Genomic DNA, 20,295 nt, shown 5'->3' on the forward strand with positions numbered 1-20,295 from the left:
ATAAATCTTTCATCAGAGTTCACAATTGCTAGTATCAACTGGGAGTTCTCATGACACAAGAATAGAACTCAAATGTTGATACTACAAAGGCCTTAAATACAACAAATAGCTAGAGTGGGAACAAATGACTCATTGCCGTCCATTGGATTTCCTGGGAATCAGTGAAGCCAGAGTGCGTCAGAATAATCCTGGGGGCTTGATTCCCTCTCTGGAGATTTCAGCACATTATGTAGTTTGATGCTTTACTGTAGTACTTGAGGAAGTGCTGCAATATGGAAGATTGTGGTTCTTGGACAATACCTGCAACAAAGACTTCAATTTCATCTTCTAGTGGATATAAGAAGTCTTGAAGTACTACTTTGAAACTGTTCCCCATTGTCTTAGTCAACAATAAACCCTCAGCTAATGTCACTGGAACATGAGCATCAATATTTATTATCAATACTAATAGTTATCATACAGGTCTTCATGGGAGCTTCCAGGAATAAATTAGATACCATAGTTGCATTGCTAGAATGATAAACTACAATTCTGTTTGTGAAAATGCGTCTAAACTGACATAATGTACAGAGAACCAAATGATCACATTTTGGTCAACCATAATAAAAATATGATGACTCAAATTATCCTATTTATTGAATGACAGTGTGACCTGATATGTCAGCATCAGCAACAGGTATTAAAAATAATTTCAAAGGACTAACAAAGCTATAAAAAATGATAGAGCTATTCTATAGGATGACAAAGACTTAGTGGATTCTCAGAATCTAATGGGTGTTCCAGAAAACCACCGGAGCAATTGATTTTCCCTATAATGCTTTGAACCCAACAAAATATTATTACCAGTGTTGATAGTAAGAAAGAACAAGAGCTGTATTAACGAAAAGTTCTTAAGTCAGCATATGCCGAATGTTGCGACACTTTCTGGGAAATTCAGTGAAGCTGGTCTTTGTAGTTCAGTGGCAGGCATGTACACAGCTGGTTGGCATATTGCAGATAACATAAGGAAGTGCGTTGAGACTGGGTCAACATCCCAACAATTTTTCTGGCATATTCACTTATTTTTAGAGGCTGTAGTTCATTTGTCAACCACAATTACAGTAAATGGTGATTATTATTAAAAGTGAAAACACATTGCAAGACAAATATTTGCTGTAAGTGCTGCCATTTTACAGTGCAGGTCTCTTCAACATCATCATGAAATCAGACTGCTGTTTAAATTCAGCCGTGTATGGGAAACGTTGCACACAAAATATGCTGAACAGCTGTGTTTCTTTCCAGAGCAACCCTGCTTGTCCTTATTGTTTTAACTCTATTGCACCATTAAACTGTGATGGTGTTCGCAATTGGAAGAATGATTGATTTCTACTTACAGTATATATGATCTTGTTTTGCTACATCTAGAGTTAGCCATTCTTTTTAAAAGAATAACACACTGATAGAGCATGACATCAAGTTTTCAAAATGCTTCATGCACAAACTTACTTTTTTACCTTAGTGATTATTGATATATGAATAAATACAACATTAAGAAATGATTTGGTGGTATTGGAACCAGGAAAAGCACAAAGACTTTTGATTTCTATATGACCAGGGTAATAGAGCTGTTATCAAATCAGTTTGTGACAATGGAATATTCAAATACAGTAATAGAGCAGAACCTTTATAACACAGGCAGACTATGTTTCAATACTTCAGTTTATACCAGTCTAAACCAAGTACAGACGCTCCTATATAATTTATAAAGGTCATTTCATCGTCTTTATACTAATAAAATAAAGCAGAAATTGATGGAAACATTCAGCAGACAAGGCAGCATCTGAGAGCCTTTTCTCTTTCTCTCCCCCCTTCGGATACTGCCTGACCTGCTGAGTACTTCCACTGTTTCATGTTTTATTTCAGATTTCCAGCAAGTGTGGTATATTGCTTCAGCACTTCTCTCGTACTCTGGACTCTATGTCACCAATATAATGTAAAATGAGCAGACAAAAGCAAACAAATGCATGAAATTCTCAGCAAATCAGGTAGCATTTGGGGGGGGGGGGCTAAGGATGCCTTTTCTGAGTCTCTTCAATCTCTGTTTCTTTAGATGCTGCATGATCTGCTGGGTATTTCCAGAATTTTCTATTTCTCTTCAGGTTTCCAGGACCTGCAGTATTTTGCTTTAGTGCTTCTGACACATTATCTCTCCTCTTGAACCCCAATTGCATGACATGAATAGCAGAGAACTGCACAAGATGCAGGAAATACTCAACTGGTCAAACAGCATTTGTGAAGAGAGAAAGAGTATCTGCATTTCAAGCTGCTAACTTAGGTTAATTAAGGGGCCTTGACTTTTTTCCCATAGATGCCGCCTGGCCTACTGAGTTCCTCCAGTATTTTGTGTGTGTTGTTCGGATTTCCAGCAGCTGCGGATTTTCTTTTGTTTGTGAGTTCCAAAGTGGGTTAAGGATCATGGGGAGAAGGTGGGAGAATAGTGCTGCAATTGAATAATTGAATGACAGAGAGGATTGAATGGGCTGAATGTCCCATTTCTGCTCCAATATTTTACAGTCTTATGGAATTAAGTCAATAAGTAAGGGCCTGGTAGTGACCCTCCTTTATAGGTCTCTCAGTGTTGGTAATGAAGCATCACACCAGAATAATAGGCAAGCATTTGATTTAAATACCCTTTTGGGAGAGAAAGGAAAGACTTGGCCAAACCTTTCTCTAAGTGGAGGTTATCAGAGAATGTCAGTCTTTGTCAGGGCTGGGAGCCTCAAATGGCTGTTTCCTACACATTGTTTCACAGCATGACACCACTTTATAATTACCAATGAAAATATCTGGCTGAATTCTGGTGTGGAAGCAATGGTGAAATTAACACTGCTCACTTTTATCTATATGTAAACTTAACAGCACCTTCCAGCAACCACATACAAGCAGCTAGAGGGTGAAGGGTGAAGCTCCACCATCACACCATCTGATGCTCATTCAAATGTCAAGAAAGCAGGAAAATAAACCTGTGCATGCCTCAGAAATGTAGAGCAAACGGACCCACAAAGCCAGATCTAGCCACATTGTATCATCGCAAACATGAGGAAATCTCCATATGCTGGAACTTCAAGCAACACACACAAAATGATGGTGGAACGCAGCAGGCCAGTCAGCATCTGTAAGAAGAAGCACTGTCGACGTTTCAGGCCGAGACCCTTCATCAGGTCTTGACGAAGGGTCTCAGCCCGAAAGGTCGACAGTGCTTCTTCCTATAGATGCTGCCTGGCCTGCTGCGTTCCACCAACATTTTGTGTCTGGCACATTGTATCACCCTTTCTCACTCTTCAAACATTTTTTTCAATAGCTTGATTTTGATTTTGATTTTGATTTTATATAAGATTTATCTAGTTGTCAATTCCTAGCTTGTACTCTTATTGTTCATTGATAATTCATCAGCTTGACATGGTCAGGTGATAAGCTGTTTGTCCTATTACCTGTGGGCAAATACTGTGATATTTGGATGGTGAGCTGACAGCAAGTGCCCTTGCAAAAACCAACAGGCTCTAAAGGCAGGAACTACGAGCAAGGGCAGCCTCTCACTATGCCCCTCATACTTTTATATACAAAAAAATGGACAATTTAAGCAGAGCATAAAGAAGAATAAATAGAGAATTGCATTAATAAGAAAAGGTCTCATTTCCAGAGAATTAGTTACAAAAGTTTTCTTTTACTTTTTGTCTGAACAAAATGTTCCATGTTTACTGATGACACTGGAAGCCATTCAGCCATCATCCATGCCAGCTTGCAGAGAAATTTCATTCCCCACTAGTTTTTTTTTCCATAACTTTTTCTTCCTGCAGAAAACAAAAGACTAGGCATGCATTACAGAAAGTCAGAAGTTTATGACGATGTCGATTCAATTCAATTGCAATAAGAAGCAGTTTAGCTTCCTTAGTAGTCTGATAACAAATGATGCTGCCCAACAGGTAACAGAATACAGCAAGCTGTGTGGTCAATCCCAAGAGTTATTTGCAACAAGGGAGTTCTGCTGAAGAGTTTGGAATGGAGAGATGAGGAAGATGAGGAATTGATGGCACAAAATGCTCTACTCTTCAGACTGGCACCCGAAGGTCATTAACTGGAACTGCTTACTTAGTATGTTACCCAGTAAAAGAAATGGGCAGACAGCTTGCAGCACCTCGAACGAGGCAGCACAGTCAGTATTGGTTAGCAGCAATGGCTCATATTTCATTACGGCCATTGGTCTTTTCTAGCAACGCTGCCTACTCTGCAAGTCAACTGATTGTAAGGCAAACTCCTTCCTTGTCATGAGAAGATAGAGAAGATACTTTATTGACCCCAAAAGGAAATTACATTATCACAGTAGCATTTCAAGTGCACAGATATACAAATATAAGAAGAGAAGTAGGGAAGAATACAAGTTACCTCAGTCTAACAGGAGGGGGTCATCACTTCCCCGGCTATAGGTTGAGACATTATAGAGCCTAATGGCTGAAGGTAAGAATGACCTCATATAGCGCTCTTTTGATCAGCACAGTTGTCTTAGTCTATTAGTTAAAGTGCCTCTTGGTTCAACCAAAGTAACGTGCAGAAGGTGAGAAACATTGTCCAGAATTGCCAGGATTTTCTGTCAGGTCCTTGGTTCTACCACAGCTTCCAGTGTGTCCAGTTTGACTCTTATAACAGAGCCAGCCTAACAATAGCTCAACAATTAATCCACAATACACTGAACTGATGCCATAACCTATGAACTCACTTTCAGGGACTCATGTTCTCAGCATTTATCTGTTGTTTGTTTGTTTGTTTATTTATTTATTCATTGTATTTGCACAGTTTGTCTTCTTTTGACATTAATTGTTTATCAATCATTGTTTGTGTGTGTTTTTTCATTGATTCTGATATATTTCTTTGCTCTACTGTGAATGCCTGCAAGAAAATGGATTTCATGGTGGTATATGCATATATGTACTTTGATAATAAATTTATTTTCAACTTTGTATTTTAAAATTGAGGGGTGTGGTAATTGCCAATATATCATCTTTTTTCTCCTTCAAGTCTTCCCTTAATAACATAACATCAAAAATAGTGGCAAAGCATATCTCTTTTACTTCAGAGAGATGATCAATGTGTGATACTTACAGAGGGCACTATTAAACAAATCTATTGTTGCTTATAATCTGGAGGTTATTCCAGAACACAATATATAGATATAGAAAAGATTTTTAAACAGATTTCATTTGAAGCAACAAAATTCTTCTGGTCATTTGAAAGGCAATAATGAAAGCAATGCAGTCTTGCTACTTACAGACTCTGTAAACATAGTTGGATATTATGTGGATGTAGAACAGTTTTATATCTAATTTATTCAAAATTTTAAAATAATATTGTAAGCCCACAAGACATATTATCAAAGCAGCACTTATAAATCTAGAAATCTAAACTGGCTAAAACATATGTGCTGAAAAGTAAGTGCTGAAAGAACCCAGTCAGTTGGTCCAAGATTCAAAGGTATGGTGGATGAGTATATCAACAACTTTGCATGAAGAGGTAGGGGTCAGCCATGATCTTACAGAATGGCAGAGCAGACACAAGGTGCAGAATAGAATGTGGGACAGAATAGCTTGAGGGGCAGAGTGCCACAAGAAGCTTCTACTTCATATACGTTTCTCACACTCTCACTGGAGTGATCAACTTGAAACCAACCTGTGTAAATTCGTATCACAGCTGGGACTTGTTTCACTGGAGCAGAGGAGACTATGGAGTGATCTTACACAAGTACATGAAATATTGAGGGATCAGTGCATATATTCTTTTCCCCAAGGGTTGACGAAACAGGATTTAAGGTGAGAGGGGAGAGATTTAATAGAAACCTGAGGGACAACTTTTTCACCCAGAGAGTGGTCCGTATGTAAAATGAGTCACCAGAGGAAGTGGTTAGGGCAGGTACATTAACATCACTTTAAAAGTACTTAGACAGGTACATGGATTGGAAACGTTTAAGGGGATATGGATCACAGATAGGCAAATGTGATGAGTTTAGATGGGAATATTGGTCAGCATGGGCCATTTGGGCCAAAGGATCTGCTTCAAGTTGTATGACTCTATGATTCTACCTGCACCTCTACAGGGGATACAAGCTCTGAAGCAAAACACTAGGCATGGGTAGCTCTTGGCTGTACAGACCAATGAGAAGCAGGTACCCTACTTCACAGATAAGACCTTGTCATTTGTATCAATGAGATGGACACTTGGTGAGAAGTTTTGCTTGGTTAGAGTCAGATCAGATTAGTTATTGTCAAATACTGTATGCTAGGGTGCAATGAAATCCCTTGTTCATGTGAAGCTCATAGAGTCATAAGTAGCCATTGAAGTCCAAGATAATGCTACGGTTGGAGTTTTATTTTTTACAGGAGAAGGTGACACACAAACACTGTCAGTAGCAGTAGAACAAGTGGATGCAGAGAAGCCCAGCAGGCTACTTTGCCATGATAAGAGGTTGCGGGTGAAGACATGGTCCAGCAGCATGAATCAGCATATTTTTAGGAAATATACAACGAAGCTTCTTCTTGACACTTAATGTGTTGCATGGTATACATTGCAGGTATTGAATCACTGATGCAGTGCAAGGCAAGTCCAAAGTAATCACACGGGCGCTGGCATAGTAGGTCTGGGATGAACCTATTGATATTCTTGAGGTGATTCTATGGGGGGAGAGAGGACAAGATGATTTTAACTGGCATGGCTGTATCAAATCAAAGCTTTCAAGAGCTAGAAGGCAAATGGAAGCTATTTTACTGATAGCCTTACAACTTGCCTAATATAATTCCAGTCTACAGTAAAGCCAAGTTTGAAAAGTTAAAGGCTGAATGCATTCTCTCTTTAATACCGGTTTGAATTGACTGGGAACCCTACATTTGCACACAGGCAAACATCCACTTGTCATTCTTGTTCATGAAACTGTAATATAAAGAGAAGTAATATTAACTGTAGAAGTCTGGTTTGTTTACTCAGAATTGCATTACATATTCTTTGTTATTAGTGCAGCATTTATGACATAACACAATGTTTTCCATTCTTTATTATATTAACTTGAGGTATTTTCTTAATCTTTTGATTGTCAAATCTACCACAGAACTAAATAGCCCTGTTTATTTTTCTTTATTAATTGATTTTTTCAAGATCTAGGCATTACTGGAAAGACTGGCCTAAATGCCCCTGAGGTGAGCAGTATGAAAACTGCAGAAAAGCTGGCCAGAAAATGAGTCTCAGGCTTGTATAGGGTGACACATGTCTACTTTAATAATAAGTTTACTTTGAACTTTGATATAAACCCTGGAGTCAGATCCAAGGCTGTGGTGTCCATTCATCCCATTGTCTGAAGAAACATCTGAATCTTGCACTTTCTGACATAAGAGACAGAAATATCATAGCCAAACAAAAGATTCATCCATCTTCAGTGCACTGATATGTTTTTTTAAACGTAATTTTCAGTTGTATTGCCAAAGCCCTCCATACCCATTCCATCCTCTGTATTGCCTCCTAGAACTACTCCATGATTACCATGTGTCAGGTAGGCACCTCCCAGTCCCTAGCCAGCTAACAGGAATCACCTACCACTAGTTTCCAACTCATCACCTGCAGCCTATTTAAACCCAGCTCTCATCCACAATTCCTGATCACTCATATGAACTAGCCAGCCTCAAACAGTTGTTGCTAGCCTTTGATTACTTTGTTGTGTTAAGTATCTGTTGACACTTATTTTGTGCCTCCACCTCTCCCCCATGGCTTGTTACTTTGTAGCGTATTAGTAAAATATAGTTTAATGCTAACTTTCTCCACTACTCTGCATTTGGACCAAGCCTTCTCCACATTTCTTGACAATTAACAATTTCTCTTTTCCCATTCACCTTCCCAAAAGTAGGAGCTGATAGTTTGTGACCTTTTTTTTCAAATCACATTTGAGTTTAAAATAGTGTGTGATTCACTGACCAAAGGGCTTACACATTTCATATCTAATTGCTAAAATTAAAGAGCTCTGAAAGTCACTCACTTTCAACTAATGTGAACTGAATGAACATATCTGAGCAATTCAGCCAAAGGATTCTATAAGCAACACACAAAGGAAGTGGGGGATTTAGTGGGTGAGGCAGCATCTGTGGAGGGAAATGGACAGTCAGGTTTTGGGCCAGGACAAGTCATCAGGCCTAGCTGTCTAATTTTGTAGTCAGTTGCACATCAATAATTTATCAGCTGTGTGTAACTGCAAAGGAGATGTTTGCTTCCTTTAGTTCATAAAGTTCATATAGAAGATCTGATTGTTGATGCTATAAACAGAAGAGGAGGAAAATTCACTCTAATTACCTGGTCAACATTTATCACTCAACTCTAATGTTATATTTTATTCTATAAAAACCCAGTTATATGATTTTCACTTTATTTCTGTTTGTGAAACCTTCATGTGCAGAAATTGGCAGTCATGTTTCCTTCATTAAACTAGTACCTTTACTTCAAAATACTTCAAAAGACAACAAACTGTGCACATTCAAAATGAAATAATAATAGCAATGAACAATTTAATTATGGAGAACATGAGATGAAGAGTCATCATGAAAGTGAGGCCATAGGTTTGGGAATATTTCAGTGATGGGGAAAGTGAAATTGAAGAGGAAGTCATCTACTAACACTTTCTGGCTTCTCCTGTGATGCCAATGTTAGATCCAATTTACCACTTCGTCCTGAATGCCAAGCAACTGAACCTTCTTGATCAGCCTACCGTGTGAAGCCTTATCAATGTTGTTGATTTAAGGTCATAAGTCTATAAAACATTGGAGCAGAATTAGAATATTTGGCCCATCGAGTCTGCTCTGCTGTTTAATCATTTGTGGTTTTTTATCCTTCTCAATCCCATTCTCCTGCTTTCCCCCCATAACTTTTGACATCCTCACTAATCAAGAATCTATGAACCTCCACTTTAAATATACCCAACCACTTGGCTTCCACAATGAATTCTACAGATTCACCACACTTGGCTCAAGAAATTCCTCCTAATTTCTATTCTAAAGGGAGATCCTTGTATCATTAGTATTCTAAGGATGTGCCCTCTGGTCCTAGACTCTCCTACTACAAGGGGTAAAGGCCTTCCCACCATTGAGAACGTCTACATGAAATGCTTTCGCAAGAAAGCAGCTGTAAATCACTGTGGACCCCCACTACCCAGAACATGCTCTGTTCTCACTGCTGCCATCAGGAAGAAGGTACAAGAGCCTCAGGACTCATACCACGAGGTTCAGGAACAGTTAATACCCCTCAACTATCGGGCTCTTGAACCAAAGGGGATAGCTTCACTCAACTTTACTTGCCCCATCACTGAAGCGTTTCCAGAACCAATTAACTCACTTTCAAGGACTCTTCGTCTCATGTTCTTGATATTTATTGTTTATTTATTTATCAATATTATATTAGGAAGAGAAGATGGCGGCGCGACGCAATGCGCACGGCATCTCTGGAGAATGGATATCCGTTATGTGTTAAGTAGGGATCCGTGCACAATCCTGATTTGATGGAGGTAGACGTGGAGGAACATCTGGAGAAACTTCTGAAATGCCCACTTCGCTGCTGCTGCTACTGTGCAGACCGGAATCTCCGGAGAAGGCCTCCGAGACCTCAGCTGTTTCGGCGGCCGGGACGAGGTCGAAGGCGCTCAGCAGAGGATGGCGCTTGGGACACTGTATCGGAGGGGCTGGTCGGAGGCTCGAAGTTTTCGGACGGACTCAGAGTCTGCTGTCATCAGGTGCTTCCGAGGCATTGTCAGTGCGTGGAAGTTTATGGCAGGGAGAGTTCTCCCGTTTGCTGCCTGATATCGGGACGATTGGAGTCAATCAGGACTTGAGACTTTTTAAACCACGTCCATGGTCTGCGTTTATCGAATTACGTTATTGTTTTGCACTGCTGTAACAATATGCTATAATTATGTGGTTTTGTCAGTGTGAGTCTTGGTTTGTCCTTTTTTTTATTTTGTGATATCACTCTGGAGGAACATTGTATCATTTCTTAATGCATGCATGCATTTCTAAATGAGGACTGAGTGTCCTCATAATCTAAATCTAAATCTAATCTAAAAATCTTTCTTTTCTGTATTTAGAGTTTTCTGGCTTCTACACTCTGATTGAACACCCAAGGCAAGCAGTCTTTCATTGATTCTGTTACCGTTATTTTTCTGTAGATTTATTGAGTATGCCCACAAGAAAATGAATCTCAGGGTTGTATATGGTAACATATATGTACTTTGATAATAATTTACTTTGTACAAGTTAATGTATCATCCTGAGGATGTGAACGTTTAGAAAGAAACCAGGTGATTGGATAGTCCATGGTATATACTAGGAGGAGGTAATAGTTTTTACTTCCTTTGATATACTGCAAACCACAGTATTTTATTACTTAGTAATGACAATGACTGTGGAGAAGTAGGAAGAACAGAAGGTCAATATCAAAAACTGAGATACAAGTCTCCCATATCCGACAGCTACAATGTAAACTTGGACAAACACAGACCACTTCCTCCAGTATCGAACACAGAGCATTTAGGCAGAACTCAGTGTTATCATCGAATGTGGATAGTTCAAGAGTGGGTGATGCACAACTGTCACAAACTGGAATACTCTTCAGAAGATAACAATATTCATACTGTCAACAGCAGTTCTTTCATACATTGCTTATTCTTGAGATTTGAGAAGCTTACTGCTGCTGCTGTCTGCTCATTTGAAAGACTTCAAACTTCTCATCTCTACTCCAAGGGAACAGCTGCATGCTTTTGCACAAAAATATCAACAGGAAAATTGAGGACTAGCTGTACAATGCTGGCTTCCAGCAACAGAATGCCCAGCTCATATTCCCTTCTGTAATGCATTAATAGAAGTTTGGAAGCACTTCTTAACACCCAAAGTATTTTCCTGTAAACATTTTAAGCTCTCCAGTCATCAGCTCCCTTTTATACACTCCCGTCCAGAGAATGTTCAAAATTGTTTGTTTCACCATATCGCTGCCCACTGCACTTTATCCCCACTCCATTCAAAGACTGATAAATGCATCCATATAGCATTGTTAACATTGTAAAGCCTTTGAACACATTTCAAAGTGGCATTATCACGTAAATGCCAACCGTAACCCAAAGAGAAACACATTTAGTCATGTGATATAAACTCATTCAACAGGTATCTTAAAGGATTATAGAAAAGTCAAAGATTCAAAATGTATTTATTATCAAAGAATGTATAAATTTTACTCCTTGAGGTTTGTTTGCTCACAGGTAGCCGCAAAGCAGATCTCAGAAAGAAACTAATTTTTAAAATATTAAAGAGAGAGGTACCGATTTAGGGCAGCAGTTCCAGAGATTTGCGTGTCGGTATCTGAAAGCTCACTAGTTAATCGGGTAGTAGGTGGCAGTGGGGCGGGGTGGGGTAAGTTGCGAGAAAAGAAAGAAAGAAAGAAAGCAGAGAGATAGAGGAATTCAGAAGGTGCAATATATCCTCATTTACTTTAAGTCATTATAGTAGAATCACATTTAAAATGAAGCTCGGCCCCACTTTCTGATACTCTGACAAACTTAAGCAGAGACTTACAGATTGAAGACATTAGCAAGGTGGAGCAAAATAGGTAAATGAAGATATAGCAAAGTTAATCTTAGATTCCAGGAAGATGTATTTTGAAGAGGATAGGTCGTTACATAATATAAAAGAGATTTTGGAAGCAGTATATGGTAAACCAGTTCCAATAGATGGATCACATTGTCTATATTGTTGACATCAGACTCCTGGAACCAGTTTTAGTCCAACCTCTGTTACAGCAAGCGATTTTCAGAAGGATAGCGAAGGCATTTCAAAGAATGTTTTTAGAATTGACTAGAAAAGATGTAACATCCTAACAGGTTCATTTTAGTCGATACAAAATGGAGAAGGAGCATCAGAGGAGGCACTAAGCACCTTGAATCTCTACGTTAAATGGGCTGCCTATTTTCTCCATCAATGTGGTGTCCACCATGGGCACGTCAGAACCGAAAGAGCTGGAGTCATTATTGATCCCGAGGACATGTCTAAGATGTAAAAAGGAATAGTGATTCATGAAAGTAACTCACCACCATCTTCTCAAAGGCATGAAGAGATGGGCAATGAAAGATGGCCTTGCCCGTGAAGTCCAGATCCTGAGAAATGAATAAGAATAATTCCAATGCATTTAATTACATGAATGTAAGTAACCAAGCTTCTGTGATTGAAGACAAACCAAAGTTGTCAGATCAATTATCCAGGCTTTTTTATAGTAGCTTTTAGGCCACTCTTTGCTGATGTAAGGTTTTCTATAGAGTGATTATCATCCTGGGTTCTGCTGCATGCCAATAAGAATCTACTGGAACATTGCTTAACATTATATGTCTATGAACTGCCAAGCATTTCCATGCGTATCAGTTTCTGTCTGGCCCCAGCTTCTTCACTGGGCCAGTGCTTTGACACTAAATGATTGCACAGCACTGTATCTGTCAACATGGTGCACTGTGGGAGGGATGTGGGACAGGTGGAAAAGAAGGACTGATGGGGTGGGGAACAAAGGATGATGCAGGTGTAGACACACTCAGCACTGGAACACCAGGCTATTTGATCCCAAAAAATAGAGTTATTTATAATTACATAATGTTTCTCTGGTGTTTCCCACTCCCTCCCTTCTTCCCAACCGTAATGCCCTGCTCCCTTCCCACTCTCAGTCCCCAATAGAGACAAGGTGGAGATACGTCTCTACCAAAGGAGGTATAAAGCACTCTTTCTCTCCACCAGCCCACAGGCCATCCTTGGGAAACGTGTAGCAAATGCATAGCCCCCTGATCAGGGAGCACGTGAGTTTACAGAAGCAGTTGGTGGATGATCGTGTGAGCATCTGAGTATATTACAAGTTCTGATTATGCGGCCACTGACGCCAGGCAGATAATCCCTGAAGAGTATCAATATAACTGGGGTCACCCACCTTGTAAAGACATGGCCCAGAAGAGGGCAGTGACAAACCATTTCTGAAGAAAGATTTGCCAAGAATTTTGTAGACCATGATTGCCCGCATCATAAAACATGTCACATAATGACAATAATGATCAAAATCAGGTTTATCATCACTCACATGTCATGAAATGTGTTTTTTTTTTTGCAGCAGTGCAGTGCAATACATAAAATTACTACGGTACTTTGCAAAGATGTTAGGCACCCTAGCTATATACATATGCCTAAGACTTTTGCCCAGTACTGTATGTAGCAATCAAACTTGGAACTGTTTTACCATCTTTGCCAGGGGATTATCTGGATAATACTCATATCACAAAATTATTTTTTTTGCTATCCCAAAGAACATGATAATTTCCACCCAACTAGAAAGTCATTCCTTGACGCTAAACACACTATGCAGAATTCTGATTTTGTGATGAACACACCATGCAGATGCAAACCCTTTTTCCTTTGGACATTGAAGCATAGAAGTTTAGACCCGAGCACACAACCATTGCAGTCATTGCCCTGGTGTTAAGTTGCCTGATTGTGTAAGGATGCCCTCTTGAGCCACATAGTTTATATAGGAAGATAAAGACCACATACCCATAATTTGAATATTCTTAATGAAGTGCTAATATGAGGAGGAATTTCTTTAGCCAGAGATGGTGAATCTGTGGAATTCATTCCTATAGGTGGTTGTGGAGGCCATGTCATTTGGTATATTTAAATTGGAGGTTGATAGGTTCTTGATTAGTAAGGGTATCAAATGTTACAGGGAGGTGGCAGGAGAATAAGGTTAACTGGGATAATAGACCAACCATGATGGGATGGTGCAGCAGGCTCAATGGGTTGAATGGCCTAATTCTGTTCCCATGCCGGATGGTCTATGGTCACTTGCATTTGGTTTTCCTTGTGGTTGTGTCAATTATCTGAGAATAATACCAGAGGACATCCATTTAAGGTGAGTAGAGGAAGTTTTAGGGGAGATGTTATAAGAGGGTTTTAAACATGAAGACTGAAAGTGTCTGGAATGCATTGCTGGAGGTAGTGGTTGAGTTGATATATTAGGGACATTTAAGAGACTCTTAGGTAAGCATATGGGTGAAAGAAAAATGGATGAATATGGGCTATGTAGAAGGGAAGGGTTAAAATGATCATGGATGAGTTTAAAAAAACAATACAACATCAGGGGCAGAAGGGACTGTATTTTGCTGTACTGTTCTATATTTCTTTAACACTAAGAATTTCTTTTCCACTGGAACAGTAAGTAAAAGGACAAAGAATTTGGATATCTATATCTGAGGGGTTGTATAGAATAGAGTCACATATGACCCACAGCCATTAGTTTGGCTACCTCAACACAGAGTTTCATCTTCCCTACTTGGGTGGTAAAATGGTGGAACAAACTTCTGCTGTTTACAGAACCTAACCGATTTTCATTCCATGGAATATCAACCTCCACCCCTCTGGTTTAGGAATGTTGATCAGGAAAGCCCATGTTTTGATTCCAGTGATCCCATGGGGTTTGGTCAGGCAGAGTCCTGCTTCTCTACAATTTCATAGTTTTAATATTAATTTATATCACAATACTGAGCCAAGACCTGAAGGGAAGGTTAGCACGATGGAGTCGGTTACATCCAGTAATACATCTCAAGCTTTCCCTTTCATATTGTATTGGGTGTAATGCATTGACATTGGTTACTTGCCAGCAATCTTTAAAACTAAATCAACTGCAAATTATACTTGACAGAACCTTAAACCTAGACACCAAATAAAACATTCCATGCAAGGGGGGAGAAACAGACCCTCCCATTCTTGTGAAATTTAACTTGGCTCTTGACCGAGTCTGTTTATTTACTCATAGATGGAATGTCCTTGTGAAATAAAGATGCTTAGACTTATTCATATAAGTTAGGTCTTCGCCATTCAAGAAATAAACAATTACAGACAAGCAAGAGCTGCCCCTCCATCAGGCCTGTAGAATCAAATTTTCACAGGCGTGACGGAGGGCCACTTCTTGCTTGTCCGTAATTGTCTAGTTATGCTGAAGTAAATACAGAAACCATTCAGGTGCTTATATTTACACATGTACTGCTCTGTAACTGAAGCAGTGAGAGAGAAAAAAATCACAGAGGATTATTCATTTTTAACTTCCACAGTGTTAGCTAAATGATCTGCTAACATTTGTAATGCCACACCAAACAGCGAAACATAAAACTGAACAGTGCAGAAAGGATTAAACTGTTAAGCTTCATAATTCCATCATTGCCGAATTGCAAACATAGAGTTAATATTGTTAGCTATATTCACATTGCTTTTGCCTTGCTCTCTCTGATCTGTGGGTGAAATGGGCAGCCTCCACTTTAACTGGATTCTATAGGATTCTGTAATTCTATAAGGTATTGTTAATCTACAGTTTTGCAATCTTACTGGGTTCTGTAAGTCTATAAGGAGGTGCCATTCAATAAAGTAGTGCAATGACAGTTCAGAAGCAGAAGCTTTACCTCTGGGTTTCCTTAATGATTTTTGATCTCTAAAGCTTTTTATATTTAACCTGGTGCCTCAAAAAAGTCAGTAAAATGATTTTTAGGTAGCAATTGCTTGTATCTGATGTCCTACTCGATGTGGAAGGCTATGGTGAAGATGATATTGCATTGTATTGTATTGGTTTATTATTGTCACATGTAGCAAGATACAGTGAAAAGCTTGTTTTGCGTACTGTTTATTCAGGCCAAGTTGTTACACGGTGTATTGAGGTAGAACAAGGTAAAACAATAACATTGCAAAATAAAATGTAAAAGCTATAGAGAAAGTGCAGTAGAGATAAACAATAAAGTGCAAGATCATAGTGAGGTAGATTGTGAGGTCAAGAATCTGAGCTCCAGGCTTCATGATGCAGTGAAAAGTTCTGAGCGGATCCATCTATCACTAATGTCCATCCACCCCTCTGCCCTGAGTCTTTCACATAAGTTCTCTCTCAGGAAAGTGTGCTTTGCCTAGCATCTCACTTATACTACTCCAGACCAAAATATCTTTCTGTTTTGAAAGTAGTATTCCCCAAGGACAGAAATTTCACAGTTTGGTCAGCACAATAATTCATCTGCACAAAATATTAATCATATTAAAACTAAGCATGGGCAATTCTTCTGAAGCTGCTATTGCTCAGAAGTAAACATAATTGAACGAAGCACTCAAGAGGTCTGACAGAGTCCCAAAAGAATGGATTCAGAGAAGATGTTTCCTTTGCTGGAAGAATCTAGAAATTGCTAATCAGTTTTTAAAGATAAAGAGTCATCCATTTAAGTCAGTCTAATGTTTTGTTTCATGCGAAAAATATGCTCCAAAATGTTTTTCCCTTACACAGTTGCCAATGTGTGGAATGGTGTTTCTCTAACAGAATTGGAGTATTTGCAACTCGTTTCCTGGGAAAAGAAATGCTGTTCAGGTGAAGGTCAATAGATTCTAAGCATGCAAAGCAAACCAGGGTGACTTAGAAGGAGGAGGGAATGTGAGTCTGAAGCTATAAGAATATCAGCCATAGTTCTACTGACTAGTACAACAGACTCAAGGGACTGAATGGCTTACTCTTATCCTCAGTTTTTATGTTTGTGATTGTGTCAAATGTGAGTCTTGCCTTAATTTTGCAGAATGAGTTCACAACCAGTACAAAACCATGAAATGTGCTCATTATTACTCATAATCTACCCTTAGCAGGAATGTTACTTATTCTAATGTTTTGTTTTGTGCAAAAATTATGCTCCAAAATGTTTTCCCTTACACAGTTGCCAAAGTGTAGAATGGTTGTGAGATAAAGTTATGCTGATTAACAAGAAAGAATTAGATCTTTAGCTAGGAACAGACTATGATTTATTGGTATAGCTGAATAATGATTAAAATATAACATAAAGTTGCTTGTAATTTGGGTGTTGAATTATGTTATGGAAAGAATGTAACCTATTGAAGACATAGATACTCACCTGTGCTAGGATCTGACTACACCACCACCAAAACCACCAACTTTGAAGAAAGTAGGTGCCTTTTAACTTGCCTTTTGTTGTAAATGAAAAAGGAAAAAAGGACTCAAAACCTCAGAACTGCAGCCACCTTAGTTCAAAGACCTTTCATCATCTTAACTCAAAGAAGCAGAATTCAAAGTTGGAACATGCAGGGGTGCACATCTGAAGGAAGACAATCAAGATAAAGCATTTACTCTGTTTCTTTCTACATAGATGTTTTCTGATTTGATGACTATTTCCAGTATCGTGTTTTTAAATCAGGGATAACTCTCCTGTTCTCTTTCGAGATGATGTCTTTGAATCTTTTGTATGACTCAACAAGATGGACTTTACTTGGTTTAATACTTTGTCTGAAAAATTGTACAGCATCTCCTCTGAGTGTCACACAGAATCCATCATCCAACTTCAACACTCAGATCTCCATCCTGACATAAACTACAACCTTCTGAGTCAGAAGGTCTGGTCTAATGTACTTATACAGTACAACATATTGCATTCTTGACCCCATTGAGGCCTGTCAAATATTGTTTATTAGAGAATCTGAAGACTTTCTGGAAGAAAAGGAAGGCATTCAGCCTGAAAATCCGAGCTCTACAGCTGAAACTTTCTTCAAATAAATTTCAACATCACTTGCTGCTTTTACTTCCTTCAGTTTTAGGATGAGGCTGCCAGGGTTCAGATATTTGCTCCTGGAAATTCTGTCACCTGGTTGCAGTTGATTTCACTGTTTTGTGGCTGGTAGTTAGTAATTTGCTGCCACGTGTATCAAATTACAGTGAAGATCTTTGTTTTTCATTCTGATCATTTCATCACAGCGGTTCATCGAGGTAGTATGGGGAAATGCATTAACATAATGCAGAATAAAGTTTCACAGTCACAGGCAGCTTGCTGTGCAGGAAGACAATAAGGTGCAAGGCTATGATGAGGTAAATTGCAAGAACAAGAGTCATTCATCACACAAGAGGTCTATTCAATAATCTTATGATAGTTGGATAGGGCAGTTGGACTGTAAATGCATGTTGGACAGAGTAAAATGTGATGAACAATTTCTAGGTTGTTTTGTATTATGTGCAAATTATTTACAAATTTTACTCGGTATTTTCAGGATTCAGCCATGTTAAGTGTTTGCACACACCATAGCAATTCTTATATGACAATCCTTTTGGAGCATTATGGGGAGAAGTTTTGGCTCCCTTGTTCTAGTGGTACAGGTTTCCTCCGCTATCCGAAAGTAGAGCATTCCTATGAAACCTTTTGTAAGCCGAAATGTCGTAAAGCGAAGAAGCAATTACCATTAATTTATATGGGAAAATTTTTTCAGCGTTCCCTGACCCAAAAAAATAACCTACCAAATCATAACAAATAGCACATAAAACTTAAAATAACACTAACATATAGTAAAAGCAGGAATGATATGATAAATACACAGTCTATATAAAGTAGAAATAATGTATGTACAGTGTAGTTTCACTTACCAGAATTGGGAAGATTTAGCCAAAACCGATTTGTAGAAAATAAATCAGCACGTACACGCATGCGCACACACCTGCCCGTGCAAGGCTTCACGGTCATGGTAGTCGTTCTCGGGGTAAACACAAGTTTAAAGCGGGCGCCTTTTTTTGTAAAAGCGCAAATCTTCTTCGGATTTCTTTCGGTTAGCGAAAACAGGTACTAATGTAGGTCTTTCGTAAAAGCCAAGCGGCGTAAGGCAAACTTTCGTAAAGCGGGGGACATTTGTCACTTGTGTGATGAACATGTTTTCATAGCTCAGCATTAGATGTACCTAATGAGTTAAGTCATAGACTCTACCTCTATCCTTATGTAACCATTCCGTCTCCCATCCACCACAATAATGCACTATGCCCTACTCTTACTCCTGTCTATCCTGCCTCCATAACTCAGACACCACAAATCTGTTGAAATCTTTAGAGGAACTTACAGGCAGGATAGACAAAGAAAAGTCAATGGTTGCTGTTCACTTGGATTTTCAGAGGCTTTTGACAAAGTGCCACACATGAGGCTATTAAACAAGATAAGTGGCAGATGGAATACTATGTAAGAAAGCATACGGTCATATACTTTGGTAGAAGGAATAAAGGCATGGACTATTTTCTAAATGGTCTGTGAATTCAGAATTCAGAGGTGTAAACAGATTTGGGAGTCCTTGTGCGGGATTCTCTAAAGGTTAACTTGCAGGTTGAGTAAGGTAGGCAAATGCAATATTCTTGTTAATTTTGAAAGGAGTAGAATATAAAACCAAGGACGTAATGCTGAGGCTATATAAAGCCTCATATCTATGAAAGGATATGCTAGTATTGGAGGGGTCCAGAGGAGTTTTATAAGAATGATCCTAAGAATGAAAAGGTTTGTCTCCTTTTGCACATTGGTTGTTTCTCAGTCTTTGTTTATGTATAGTTTTTATTAATTCTATCGTATTTCTTTATGATCCTGTAATGCCTGCAAGAAAATTAATCTCAAGGTAGAACATGGTGACATACAGAATATAAACTTTGATAATAAATTTACTTTGAGCATTTGATGGCTCTGGGTCAGTACTTATAGGAGTTTAGAAATTCATTGAACCTACTGAATATTGGAAGGCCTGGACAGAATGGATATGGAGAGGACATTTCTAATAGCAGGACCTAGGACCTGAGGAAACAGCCTCAGAACACAGGGACATCCCATTAGAAAAGGAATAAGGAGGAATTTCTTTAGCCAGAGGGTAGTAAATCTGTGGAATTTATTACCACAGCTTGACTATGGAAGCCATGTCATTGAGTATATACAAAACAAAGTTTAATTGGTTCTTGATTAGTAAGGGTTCAAAGGTTATGGGGAGAAGACTGGAGGATGTGGTTGAGAGGAAAATCAGCCAAGATGGAATGGCAGAATGGAGTCGATGTGCTGAATGGTCTAATTCTGCTCCTGTGTTTTAAGGTGTTAGACGTAAACTCCAATCACAAAAGCACTAATTCCCTGAGGCTCACTCAGCAGGTTTGTTCTCCAACTTGAGGTAATGCCTAATTATGTCCAATATTGGCCAAGTTTTCTGATAAACCTGGAAGTATTTGACAAAGCGCGGGTTGACATACCTAACCATCGACTGGTCTGCACCCAAGCAGCATTTCATTGGCAACATGAAAGGAATACCAAACAGGAGTTTGGAAGAGGCTCAAGTAGGAAATTGCTAGCTCAGGTTGCCATTCATTTACTGGTGAATATCCTCAGATCTCATATGGAACTAGATCATGCAGATT

The 20,295-nt window shown here is 38.9% G+C and overlaps 1 protein-coding gene across 5 annotated transcripts in view; it reads right to left on the reverse strand.

Moving 5' to 3' along the window:
- Positions 1-20,295, reverse strand: part of pde3a (phosphodiesterase 3A, cGMP-inhibited) — a 521,929-nt gene that overhangs the window by 213,729 nt on the left and 287,905 nt on the right. For 3 of the 5 annotated variants that reach the window (XM_073066136.1, XM_073066133.1, XM_073066137.1), the window contains exon 3: positions 12,131-12,196. The exons of the other annotated variants lie outside the window; for them this stretch is intronic. In XM_073066136.1, coding sequence (XP_072922237.1) covers positions 12,131-12,196 — 66 coding nt within the window. The remainder of the gene's footprint in view (positions 1-12,130; positions 12,197-20,295) is intronic. 5 annotated transcript variants of the gene reach the window in all.

This window comes from Hemitrygon akajei, chromosome 14, assembly GCF_048418815.1.
Source record: "Hemitrygon akajei chromosome 14, sHemAka1.3, whole genome shotgun sequence".
In the NCBI taxonomy this organism is placed as follows: domain Eukaryota; kingdom Metazoa; phylum Chordata; class Chondrichthyes; order Myliobatiformes; family Dasyatidae; genus Hemitrygon; species Hemitrygon akajei.